The sequence below is a fragment of the Lepidochelys kempii genome, chromosome 9 (assembly GCF_965140285.1).
Source record: "Lepidochelys kempii isolate rLepKem1 chromosome 9, rLepKem1.hap1, whole genome shotgun sequence".
Classification (NCBI taxonomy): Eukaryota; Metazoa; Chordata; order Testudines; family Cheloniidae; genus Lepidochelys; species Lepidochelys kempii.
The window spans coordinates 57,178,395-57,192,224 of record NC_136388.1 but is presented as its reverse complement, the minus strand read 5'-3'; the positions used below and the strand labels follow the sequence as shown (position 1 = coordinate 57,192,224).

General features: G+C 45.9%; 2 protein-coding genes across 9 annotated transcripts in view; one reads left to right on the top strand and one right to left on the bottom strand.

Annotated features, from left to right (window-relative positions):
- VAMP7 (vesicle associated membrane protein 7) overlaps nucleotides 1-13,830 on the top strand; it is an 83,875-nt gene that overhangs the window by 2,093 nt on the left and 67,952 nt on the right. The gene's annotated exons all lie outside the window — the stretch shown is intronic.
- LOC140917504 (SLAIN motif-containing protein-like) overlaps nucleotides 12,241-13,830 on the bottom strand; it is a 116,842-nt gene continuing 115,252 nt past the window's right edge. The window contains exon 11 of the mRNA XM_073360530.2: nucleotides 12,241-12,864. Coding sequence (XP_073216631.2) covers nucleotides 12,714-12,864 — 151 coding nt within the window. The 3' untranslated portion in view covers nucleotides 12,241-12,713. The remainder of the gene's footprint in view (nucleotides 12,865-13,830) is intronic.

Below are 13,830 nucleotides of genomic sequence, written 5' to 3'. Positions count from 1 at the left end.
ATGATGAGCTAGGAAGAAACTAGTTTAAGGAACTGGTTATTTCATAAATGTCTGTTACGGAGTTTCTTTCAGTTTTCTGTGAAACATCTTGTACTGGCTGCCTGACCAGATGGTACACTGGTTTGACCAATCATGGCAGCTTTTGTGTTCTGATGCTCAGGCTAAGAGATGCAAAAAATAAACAGCCTAAGTACAGAAAAGGATGTTAGATTTTCACATTTGTTTTAATGTAAGGTGGTGGTAATGGTAAGAATATCTTTAAAGGGACACCTGTCAGGTCAAAATAAACTAAGAGCCACGTGGAAGCTTTAGAGGATAGAATAAAAACTTTTCCTCATTTTAAATTAACGAAAATGACGGAGAGCTAAATTGAAGGTTGGCTCACTTTCTGCTGGAATCATCAAGTTTAAATATCCACTATAGAAGTCAAGAAGGAATATGTAGTCTATTGATAGAAATGTTGCTCATGCTAGTTTTGTTAACAGTATGTAGTGTAGAACAATACATACCATGCATTGTCTGTACTGAATCTGATTTGGAGAAAACTGTTTTTGTGGTGACCTTAGGAGATTTCCCAACAAAGTGATAGGGAAGGGATTGTGTTCTGTATCCCTTGTGTCTCTTTGTGCCTCGCACAAACAAATAGAATCATAGCAATCTAGGGCTGGAAGGGACTTCTAGAGGTCAGCTAGTCCAGTCCCCTGCACTGAGGCAGGACCAAGTAAACTTAGGCCACCCTTGACAGGTGTTTGTCCAACCTCTTCTTAAAAGCCTCCAATGATGGGGATTCCACAACCTCCCTCGGGAATTTATGCTTGAGCTACCCTTGTTATACCAATAAAATAAAAACCAGCAGGATCCTATTAAAGGGGAAAAGGCAAAATACCACATTTATTGTGGATACAGAAAGAATCATAGTAAGCAGTTAGTTATAGCTATAACATTCCCATTCAGTCTCATATTTATTCACACATTCATTTATACAAACACACACACACAGGTTCTGCAAGGTTGTTATCATAGTTACCAGCCTTAGAGTTGCTCATGCCAAGCCACTGGCCAGGTGGCCTGGACATGAGGAGGGAGCAGGGCCTTGTCAGATGCACATCTGATGCTCCTAGAAGTTGGTTTGCAGAATCAGACCCCAAAGTTCTCACTTTCTAGAGTCCATTTTTATAGGAATTTCTTCCTATGCCAGTCTATGGGAATTGCTTCATCATGCTGTTGCTGAATCAATCAGCAGATGTCACATTCCTGATGGCTCCGTGCTGCCAGATATTATCTTGTTCTTTGGTTCTCCCATTCTTGAGGCTGTTGGGTGGATTCCAGTCTGCCCTCTGGGGGTCCTCTGGTTATTTCTACTTGACGCCTTCTTCAGCCGATGGACACTGCATTCTTAGGCTGGCACCTCCCTGATCATTCAGTTATTACCCACACCAAGCATCCATCCACATACCTCCTCTATTTCTATTTTAATCACAATTGTTAACAAAGCGAGATGAATACAACAAAAGGGCAGGGAGTCTCTGGGTGCTGTTTCTGTTGTTAGAGTATTGCTTTGAGTCTCTCTCTGTGTGTGAGTGGTGGTTGTTACAAAGAATTGCTTTGAGAACAGACTCTGTCTTAGAATGTACTAACACAATTAGCAGCTTGCAAGTTTCACACATAGAGGTAGAGAAATAGTACCAAAAACCAAGAGACCTCTTAATTAGTCATACCCTGGAATTTAAACTATGGGGAATCAAACTCATTTGTGATTTTAATACAGAACTTCTTTAATATGATCCAACACCCTCAGAGTTAGAATGTTTTTCCTAACATCTAATCTAAATTTGCCTGGCTGCAGAGTAAGCCCATTTCTTCTTGTCCTACCTTTGGTGGGCATGGAGAACAATTGATCAGTCCTTTTTATAACAGCCCTTAACAGGATTTGAAGACTGTTACTAGTTCCCCCTGAGTTGTCTTTTCTGAAGACTAAACCGTTTCAGTTTTTTTAACTTTCCTCATATGTCAGATTTTCTAAACCTTTTATCACTGTTGCTGCTCTTCTCTGGACTCTTCAATTTGTTCACTTGTTTCTCAAAGTGTGGTGCCCAGAACTGGACACAATACTCCAGCTGAAGCCTCACCAATGCTGAGTAGAGGGCAAGACGGTTACATTACTTACCTTACGTATGATGCTCCTATTAATACACCCCAGAATATTAGCCTTTTTTGCGACTGCATCACATTGTGGACTCTCATTCAAGTTGTGAGCTGCTATAATCCCCACATCCTTTTCCACAGTGCTGCCACCACCTATTCAGTTATTCCCCATTTTGTGATTTTTTTTTTTTCCCCTTCCTAAGTGAAGTGCTTCACACTTGTTGTTGAATTTCATCTTATTGATTTCAGGCCAATTTTCCAATTTGTCAAGGTGATATTGAATTCTAATCCTGTCCTCCAAAGTGCTTGCAACCTCTCTCAGCTTGGTGTCATCTGCAGATTTTATAAGCATACTCTCCACTTCATTACTGAAGTCATTAATGAAATTTTTGAATAGTACCAGACCCAGGACTGACCCCTATGAACCCCACTAAATACACCCTCCCAGTTTGATAGGGAACCATTGATAATTAGTCTGAGTAATTTAATCTAGCTGCATTTTCCGAGTTTGCTTATGAGAATTCCCTTCTTTCTTCTCACACCCCCAGTTCTGAGCTGTAACCACAGTCTTCTAGTCAAAGAAGACTATGGAATTCTCCTTAGTGAGTGGGGGAAGTACTGTTGAGTGAAGAGACATAAGTGTGCTATGTCTGTGTCAAGATTCCTTCCCCACTTTGAACTCCAAGGTACAGATGTGGGGACCTGCATGAAAAACCCCCTAAGCTTATTTTTACCAGCTTAGGTTAAAACTTCCCCAAGGTACAAACTATTTTACCTTTTGCCCTTAGACTTTATTGCTGCCACCACCAAGCGTCTAACAAATATATAACAGGAAAAGAGCCCGCTTGGAAACATCTTTCCCCCCCCCCCCGCCAACCCCTACACCCCCTTTCCTGGGGAAGGCTTGATAAAAATCCTCACCAATTTACATTGGTGAACACAGACCCAAACCCTTGGATCTTAAGAACAATGAAAAAGCAATCAGGTTCTTAAAAGAAGAATTTTAATTGAAGAAAAAGTAAAAGAATCACCTCTGTAAAATCAGGATGGTAAATACCTTACAGGGTAATCAGATTCAAAACATAGAGAGTCCCTCTAGGCAAAACCTTAAGTTACAAAAACAGGAATATACATTCCATTCAGCACAACTTATTTTATCAGCCATGTAAACAAAACAGAATCTAACGCATATCTAGCTAGATTACTTACTAAGTTCTAAGACTCCATTCCTTTTCTGTTCCTGGCAAAAGCATCACACAGACAGAGAGAACCTTTGTTTCTTCCTCTTTCCCCCCCCCGCTTTGAAAGTATCTTCTCTCCTCATTCGTCATTTTGCTCAGGTGCCAGCGAGGTTATCCTAGCTTCTTAACCCTTTACAGGTGAAAGGGTCTTTCCTCTGGCCAGGAGGGATTTTAAAGGTGTTTACCCTTCCCTTTATATTTATGACAGTCTGTATTGATCCCTGCTCCATGCGAGCATGAAGAATGAGCAAACAATCTAACTCAATTCTCTCAGCACTTATCTGTAGTCTAGGCCTTAGTTCTGCAAAGTCTCTTGCTGCTTTTCATCAAAGATGCCAAGCGCTGTAGTGCATTTTGGGGTACTTGACTGCATAAGTATGAAACCCCAAATTGTAGAAGACTGAAACTGTAAAGTGTCTCATGATTTCTTCCTTTTCTCTTCCTCACCTCCTGATTGAGTTAGTCATTCAGTTTCTTGGGTCTTCTCTGAAAGATTACTGGGAAACTTCAGCTAATGCAGAATGCAGCAACCTGTTCACTTACTAAAAAGAAAAGGAGTACTTGTGGCACCTTAGAGACTAACCAATTTATTTGAGCATGAGCTTTCGTGAGCTACAGCTCACTTCATCGGATGCATACCGTGGAAACTGCAGCAGACTTTATATACACACAGTCTGTGTATATAAAGTCTGCTGCAGTTTCCACGGTATGCATCCGATGAAGTGAGCTGTAGCTCACGAAAGCTCATGCTCAAATAAATTGGTTAGTCTCTAAGGTGCCACAAGTACTCCTTTTCTTTTTGCGAATACAGACTAACACCGCTGTTACTCTGAAACCTGTTCACTTACTGGTCTTCTGCACATCTGTATTTTCACTATACTGGTTACTACAGGGGTGGGCAAACTTTTTGTCCTGAGGGCCACATTGGGGTTGCAAAACTGTATGGAGGGCCGGGTAGGGAAGGCTGTGCCTCCCTAAACAGCCTGGCCCCCTCCCACTGACTGCCTGCCTCAGAACCTCCAACTCCCCCTGCTCCCTGTCCCCTGACTGCCCCCCAGAATCCCCTGTCCTTTATCCAACCCCCCCTGCTTCCCGCCCCCTTACCATGCTGCTCAGAGCGGCAGGAGCTCGCAGCCCCACCGCCCAGCCGGAGCCAATCACGCCGCTGGTGGTGCAGCAAGCTGAGGCTGCGGGGAGAGGGGACAGCATGGGAGGGGCCGGGGGATAGCCGTCCCAACTGGGAACTCAAGGGCAGGGCAGGATGGTCCCAAGGGCCGGATGTGGCCCGCGGGCTGTAGTTTGCCCAACTTTGGGTCACTAACTTGTTTCTGGGAATGGTTCAAGGTACTCTATGATTTGGGCCTGGATTATTCTGCAGATAGCCTTTCTTTTATCCATCAGCCTGCAGTTGAAATTAGTTGAGATTCTTGCTAAGAGACCCCAGATTTCAAATCTGGCAGAGTCATCTTGAAAGACGCCTTCAACTCTGTAATATATCCATCCTCCTTTCCCTCCCTCTTGGGCTGGCAGTTTGCCTTGAGTGTGTTGCAAGGCCTGTTTAGACACTCAGGCTCTTTCTAAACAAGCTAAGTAGTTCCAGATTTTCTTCCAGGAAGTTTTGAGTTGGTCTTGTACAGCTTGGGTATTTCTAAATGTTATGCTTCTAATGACTCTAAATATTCTTAGAGATTGAGGGTACATATTTGATACATTAAATATTCAAAGCTTTAGTTGTAAGGGATTGATGCCTTACTTCCCTCTTTCCCCACTAGAAGGAAAATGAGGAGTACTTGTAGCACCTTAGACTAACAAATTTATTTGGGCATAAGCTTTTGTGAGCTAAAACCCACTTCATCGGATGCATGCAGTGGAAAATACAGTAGGAAGACACAGAACATAAAAAAATGGGTGTTGCCATACCAACTGTAATGAGACTAATCAATTAACTGGACTTCTACTAGAGTGCTTCTGCCGATGTTCACGGGCTGAAATTGTGGAAAAGCAGCATCACTTGCCCCATAACCTCAGCTGTGCAGAACACAACGCCATCCACAGCCTCAGGAACACCTCTGACATCATAATCAAAAAGGCTGACAAAGGAGGTGCTGTCATAGTCATGAATAAGTTGGAATATGAACGAGAGGCTGCTGGGCAGCTCTCTAACACCACATTCTACAGGCCATTATCCTCTGATCCCACTGAGGGTTACCAAAAGAAACTACACCATTTGCTCAAGAAACTCCCTGAAAAAGCACAGGAACAAATCTGCACAGACACACCCTTAGAACCCCGACCAGCAGTATTCTATCTGCTACCCAAGATCCATAAACCTGGAAATCCTGGACACCACATCATCTCAAGCATTGGCACCCTGACAGCAGGATTGTCTGGCTATGTAGACTCTCTCCTCAGGCCCTACGCTACCAGCACTCCTACCTATCTTCGAGACACCACTGACTTCCTGAGGAAACAATCCATTGGTGATCTTCCAGAAAACACCATCCCGGCCACTATGGGTGTAAAAGCCCTCTACACCAACATTCCACACAAAGATGGACTACAAGCCATCAGGAGCAGTATCTCCAATAATATCAGGGCAAACCTGATGGTTGAACTTTGTGACTTTGTCCTCACCCACAACTATTTCACATTTGAGGACAATGTATACCTTCAAATCAGCAGCACTGCTATGGGTACCCGCATGGCCCCACAGTATGCCAGCATTTTTATGGCTGACTTAAAACAACGCTTCCTCAGCTCTCATTCCCTAATGCCCTTACTCTACTTGCGCTACATTGATGACATCTTCATCATCTGGACCCATGGAAAAGAAGCCCTTGAGGAATTCCACCATGATTTCAACAATTTTCATCCCATCATCAACTTCAGCCTGGACCAGTCCACAGAAGAGATGCACTTCCTGGACACTACAGTGCTAATAAGCGATGGTCACATAAACACCACTCTGTATCTGAAACCTACTGATCGCTATAGTTACCTACATGCCTCCAGCTTTCATCCCGACTACACCACACGATCCATTGTCTACAGCCAAGCTCTAAGATACAACCGTATTTGCTCCAACCCCTCAGACAGAGACAGACACCTACAAGATCAAGCATTCTTACAACTACAGTACCCACCTGCTGAAGTGAAGAAACAGATTGACAGAGCCAGAAGAGTACCCAGAAGTCACCTACTACAGGATAGGCCCAACAAAGAAAATAACAGAATGCCACTAGCCGTCACCTTCAGCCCCCAACTAAAACCTCTCCAGCGCATCATCAAGGATCTACAACCTATCCTGAAGGACGATCCCTCACTCTCACAGATCTTGGGAGACAGGCCAGTCCTCACTTACAGACAGCCCCCCAACCTGAAGCATATACTCACCAGCAACCACACAACAAAAACACTAACCCAGGAACCTATCCTTGCAACAAAGCCCGTTGCCAGCTGTGCCCACATATCTATTCAAGGGACGCCACCATAGGACCTAATCACATCAGCCACACCATCAGAGGCTCATTCACCTGCACATCTACCAATGTGATATATGCCATCATAGAATACAATATCAGGGTTGGAAGGGACCTCAGGAGGTCATCTAGTCCAGCCCCCTGCTCAAAGCAGGACCAATTGGAAGATTGGGCCAAAAGGAATCTGATGAGGTTCAATAAGGATAAGTGCAGGGTCCTGCACTTAGGACGGAAGAACCCAATGCACAGCTACAGACTAGGGACCGAATGGCTAGGCAGCAGTTCTGCGGAAAAGGACCTAGGGGTGACAGTGGACGAGAAGCTGGATATGAGTCAGCAGTGTGCCCTTGTTGCCAAGAAGGCCAATGGCATTTTGGGATGTATAAGTAGGGGCATAGCGAGCAGATCGAGGGACGTGATCGTTCCCCTCTATTCAACATTGGTGAGGCCTCATCTGGAGTACTGTGTCCAGTTTTGGGCCCCACACTTCAAGAAGGATGTGGATAAATTGGAGAGAGTCCAGCGAAGGGCAACAAAAATGATTAGGGGACTGGAACACATGAGTTATGAGGAGAGGCTGAGGGAGCTGGGATTGTTTAGTCTGCAGAAGAGAAGAATGAGGGGGGATTTGATAGCTGCTTTCAACTACCTGAAAGGGGGTTCCAAAGAGGATGGCTCTAGACTGTTCTCAATGGTAGCAGATGACAGAACGAGGAGTAATGGTCTCAAGTTGCAGTGGGGGAGGTTTAGATTGGATATTAGGAAAAACTTTTTCACTAAGAGGGTGGTGAAACACTGGAATGCGTTACCTAGGGAGGTGGTAGAATCTCCTTCCTTAGAGGTTTTTAAGGTCAGGCTTGACAAAGCCCTGGCTGGGATGATTTAACTGGGAATTGGTCCTGCTTTGAGCAGGGGGTTGGACTAGATGACCTTCTGGGGTCCCTTCCAACCCTGATATTCTATGATTCTATGATTCAATCCCCAACTAAATCATCCCAGCCAGGACTTTGTCAAGCCTGACCTAAAAAACATCTAAGGAAGGAGATTCCACCACCTCCCTAGGTAATGCATTCCAGTGTTTCACCACCCTCCTAATGAAAAAGCTTTTCCTAATATCCAACCTAAACCTCCAACACTGCAACTTGAGACCATTACTCCTTGTTCTGTCTCAGCTACCACTGAGAACAGTCTAGATCCATCTTCTTTGGAACCCCCTTTCAGATAGTTGAAAGCAGCTATCAAATCCCCCCTCATTCTTCTCTTCCGCAGACTAAACAATCCCAGTTCCCTCAGCCTCTCCTCATAAGTCATCTGTTCCAGTTCCCTAATCAATTTTGTTGCCCTCCGCTGGATGCTTTCCAATTTGTCCACATCCTTCTTGTAGTGTGGGGCCCAAAACTGGACGCAGTACTCCAGATGAGGCCTCACCAATGTTGAATAGAGGGGAACGATCACGTCCCTCGATCTGCTGGCAATGCCCCTACTTATACAGCCCAAAATGCCATTGACCTTCTTGGCAACAAGGGCACACTGTTGATTCATATCCAGCTTCTCGTCCACTATAACCCCTAGGTCCTTTTCTGCAGAACTGCTGCCTAGCCATTCGGTCCCTAGTCTGTAGCGGAGCATGGGATTCTTCCGTCCTAAGTGCAGGACTCTGCACTTGTCCATGTTGAACCCCATCAGATTTCTTTTGGCTCAATCATCTAATTTGTCTAGGGCCCTCTGTATCCTATCCCTACCCTCCAACATATCTCCTCTCCTCCTAGTTTAGCGTCATCTGCAAACTTGCTGAGGACGCAATCCACACCATCCTCCAGATCATTAATGAAGATATTGAACAAAACCAGCGCCCGGACCAACCCTTGGGGCACTCCAGCATATGCCAGCAATGCCCCCCTGACATGTACATTGGCCAAACTGGACAATCTCTATGCAAAAGAATAAATGGACACAAATCAGACGTCAAGAACTATAACATTCAAAAACCAGTTGCAGAACACTTTAACCTCCCTGGTCACTCAATTACAAACCTAAAAGTCGCAATTCTCCAACAAGAAACTGCAGAGTTGGAATTAATTTGCAAACTGGACACCATTAAATTAGGCGTGAATAAAGACTGGGAGTGGATGGGTCATTACACAAAGTAAAAACTATTTCCCTATGCTAATTTTTTCCACTACTGTTACTCACACCTTCTTGTCAACTGTTTGAAATGGGCCATCCTGATTATCACTACAAAATTTTTTTTTCTTCTCCTGATAATAGCCCACCTTCATTGATTAGTCTCGTTACAGTTGGTATGGCAACACCCATTTTTTCATGTTCTGTGTGTATATATATCTTCCTACTGTATTTTCCACTGCATGCATCTGATGAAGTGGGTTTTAGCCCACGAAAGCTTATGCCCAAATAAATTTGTTGGTCTCTAAGGTGCCACAAGTACTCCTCGTTTTTTTTGTTGATACAGACTAACACGGCTACCGCTCTGAAACCAACCACCCACAAGAAGGGTGGAACCTCTTTAACATTAGCATTTAAGAATAGCACAAATAATTGTAGGTGCAGGGAAGATTTTATCCAGATTGTTCAGATGGCCAATGGGAGCTGTGGGGGCAGCGCAAGGAGCCCCCATGGCTGCCCCTGCACTTAGGAGCTGGACATGCCAGCCGTTTCCAGGAGTCGCACGGAGCCAGGGCAGGCCAGAAGCCTGCCTTAGCCCCGCTGTGCCACCAACCAGACTTTTAGCGCCCTGGTCAGCAGTGCTGAATGGAGCCACCAGAGTCCCTTTTCAACTGGGCGTTACAGTCAAAAACTGCATGCCTGGCAACCCTAGTCATGGGTTTTTTTTCCTAGTTATGACATACTGTTTAAATCAATCAATGACATTCTCCTGTTAGACCAAAATGCATCTCTTACCCAGTGACCTGTAGTGCCTCAGTGGTGGCTATGCACTGCAGTGTGGGAGACTCAAGCTTGATTCCTTCTCTTCTCCTACTGCAGATGCAGTTTGCGTCCTTTCCCCACTTCTGTTTGAAGTAGTGGGGTGTCATACCATTCCTTGAGGTAGATTAAGGAGGGGTGTTGAGAGTCTCTAAAGTTTTCACCTAAAAGGAGCCCAGGAAGTGTAAGAGGGAGGTGGAAAGGAAAAAATACTTACATCTGTACAGCACCTTTCATCCAAAAGCATAAAGTCCCTTAACATATGCCTCCTGGTCAGCCTCATTTTTTTTCCAAGTGGGGAAACTGACACAGAGGTTAGGTGACTTGTCAAGGACATGCCACAAGTTAGTCCAGACTAGTGGCTGGCCATTACGCATCCTGTCTCCAGTGGATTCTTGGCTTATGCTGAGGAAGCATAATTTGTACTCTAGCTATTACCTAATCAGACACTAATAGAGACAGCCGCTTGCTGCGTAATGGGGTGGTTCTGTAGTCCCGTTTGCTCTTTCAAGATCATAGTCAGGAATCCCAGTCTGCTTCGGCCTCTCATGAGATTATTAAGACCCAGTACATTGGCTTGTACAGAGATGCAATTGTATTTGGGATCTAGTCTACTTTTGGCTTGGCTTTCTTCTCCATTTGGGCTTTAGATAGGTAAATGTGGTGGTTTTCTGCTGGAAGGTTTCAAGCAATGAAAAACTTTCTAAGTATAGGGGTATGTCTACGCTACGAAATTACTCCGATTTCACAGAAGTCAATTTTTGGGAACAGATCGTATAAAGTCGAGTGCATGTGTCCACACTAAGCACATTAATTCGGCGGTGTGTGTCCACAGTACCGTCGCAAGCGTTGACATTCCCAGCGGTGCATTGTGGGTAGCTATCCCGCACTCCCCGCTGCCCACTGGAATTCTGGGCTAAGCTCCCAATGCCTGATGGGGCCAAAAATTTGTCACGGGTGGTTATGGATAAATGTCGTCAGTCAACCCTCCCTCCGTGAAAGCAACAGCAGACAATCTTTTCGCACCCTTTTCCCTGGATTACCCGAGCAGATGCCATAGCGCGGCAAGCATGGAGCCCGTTCAGCTCAGCGCAGCAGTTATGACCATTGTAAACACCTCGCGCATTATCGTCCAGTTTATGCAGAACCAGAAAATGAAAAACCAGGCGAGGAGGCAACGGCAGCGCAGTGATGAGGACATGGACACAGATTTCTCTAAAACCGCGGTCCCCGGCAGTTTGGAGATCATGGTGTTAATGGGGCAGGCTCATGCAGTGGAGCGCCAGTTCTGGGCCTGGGAAACAAGCACAAACTGCTGGGACTGCATAGTGCTGCAGTTTGGGATGATTCCCAGTGGCTCTGAAACTTTTGCATGCATAAGGGACTTTCATGGAACTTTGTGACTTGCTTTCCCCTGCCCTGATGCGCAAGAATACCAAGATGAGAGCAGCCCTCACAGTTCACAAGCGAGTGGCAATAGCCCTGTGGAAGCTTGCAATGCCAGACAGCTACCGGTCAGTCGGGAATCAATTTGGAGTGGGCAAATCTACTGTGGGGGTTGCTGTGATGCAAGTAGCCTGCGCAATCATTGAGCTGCTGCTATCAAAGGTAGCGACACTGGGAAATGTGCAGGTCATAGTAGAGGGCTTTGCTGCAATGGGTTTCCCTAACTGTGGTGGGGCTATAGACGGAACCCATATCCCTGTCTTGGGACCGGACCACCAAGGCAGCGAGTACATAAATCGCAAGGGGTACTTTTCAATAGTGCTGCAAGCACTGGTGGATCACAAGAGACGTTTCACCAACATCAACGTGGGATGGCTGGGAAAGGTTCATGACGCTCGCATCTTCAGGAACTCTGGTCTGTTTAAACGGCTGCAGGAAGGGATTTACTTCCCAGACCAGAAAATAACCTTTGGAGATGTTGAAATGCCTATAGTTATCCTTGGGGACCCAGCCTACCCCTTAATTCCATGGCTCATTAAGCCATACACAGGCACCCTGGACAGTAGTAAGGAGCTGTTCAACTATAGGCTGAGAAAGTGCAGAATGGTGGTAGAGTGGCATTTGGACATTTAAAGGGTCGCTGGCGCTGTTTACTGACTCTCTCACACCTCAGCGAAACCAATATTCCCATTGTTATTGCTGCTTGCTGTGTGCTCCACAATCTCTGTGAGAGTAAGGGGGAGATGTTTATGGTGGGGTGGGAGGTTGAGGCAAATCGCCTGGCTGCTGAATATGCGCAGTCAGACACCAGGGCGATTAGAAGAGCACAGCAGGAAGCGCTGCCCATCAGAGAAGCTTTGAAAACCACTTTCATGACTGGCTAGGGTACCCTGTGACACTTCTGTTTGTTTCTCCTTGATGAAGACCCACCCCCTTCGTTGACTCTAATTCCCTGTAAGCCACCCGCCCTCCTGCCTTCGATCACAGCTTGCTTGCAAAGGAAATAAAGTCACTGTCTTTTAAAAACCATGTATTCTTCATTAATTGATTATAAAAATAGGGAGATAACTCACAAGGTAGCCCGGGTGGGGTGTGGGAGGAGGATAGGAGGGAAGGAAAAGGCCACTTCAAAACTTGTTGAATGCCAGCCTTCTGTTGCTTGGGCTGTGCACTGAGGTGGAGTGGTTGGGTGCCCAGAGCCACCCACCCCCGCGTTCTTGGGCGTCTGGATGAGGAGGCTATGGAACTTGGGGAGGAGGGAGGGCGGTTAAGCAGGGGCTGCAGCAGCAGTCTGTGATCCTGCTGCTGTTCCTGAACCTCCACCAGACGCTGGATCATGTCCGTTTGATCCCGCAGTAGCTCCAGCTTTGCATCCTGCCTCCTCTAATCTTCCTGCTTCCACCTGTCATCTGTATCGTCCCTTCCCTCCTCACATTCATTGGCGCTTCCCTATATTGTGCTACTGTGTCCCTCCACACATTCTGCTGAGCTCTGTCAGTGCCAGACGACTGCATGAACACAGAGAACATTTCATTGCACGTGCGTTTTTTTTCGCCGCTTTCTCTGAGATAGCCTTTGGGGTGAAGGAGGGAGGCTTGAAACATTTGCAGCTGCGGGAGGAAAAAAAGGGAGTGAAGTATTTAAAAAGATACATTTTACAGAACAATGACTGTACTCTTTCATGGTGAACAACACTATTCACATTACATAGCACATGTGATTTTGGTACAAGGTCGCATTTTGCATCTTATATTGAGTGCCTGCTGCTTGGGTGTTAGAGATAACACACGCAGTGCCGGGCAACAGAATTCAGCTTGCAGGCGGTCATGGTAAGCCATAGTCTTTCGGCTTCTGCAACCTTCATAACAGCAGTCCCCTCCTTTCCCATACCAAGCAAAGCCTGTTGAGTTGGCCATTTAGTGCTGCAGTTTTCATATTAAGGTGCAGCAGCAGAAACCAGACTACCCCCCCGCCCTATCCAATTCTCTGGGATGATCGATTTACCCCTCCCTCCCCCACCTCCTCCGGTGTGGCTGGTATCAGGGAAGATCCCTGCTAGCCAAACGCGAACAGCTCAGTGCCAATGCACCGCCCCCCCCCCGCATTGGCTAACTGCGGGGAGGATTTCTTTTCAGCCACAGGCAAACAGCCCAGTAGGAACAGCCACCTCTGAATGTCCCCTTAATTAAATTCCCGTATTTCAACCAGGTTACCATGAACGATATCACTCTCCTGAGGATAACACAGAGATAAAGAACACATGTTGCTTGAATGTCAGCAAACACCGGGACCATACGCTGCCAGGCTTTGTCATGCAATGATACCAGATTACTTGCTACTAGCATGGCATGGTAAAGTGTCCTACCATGGAGGACGGAATAAGGCTGCTCTCCCCAGAAACCTTCTGCAAAGGCTTTTAGAGTACCTCCAGGAGAGCTTCATGGAGATATCCCTGGAGGATTTCCGCTCCATCCCCAGACACGTTAACAGACTTTTCCAGTAGCTGTACTGTCCACGTATGCATCCCAAGTTCTCAGGGCAAATTAATCATTAAAAAATGCTTGCTTCTAAAACAT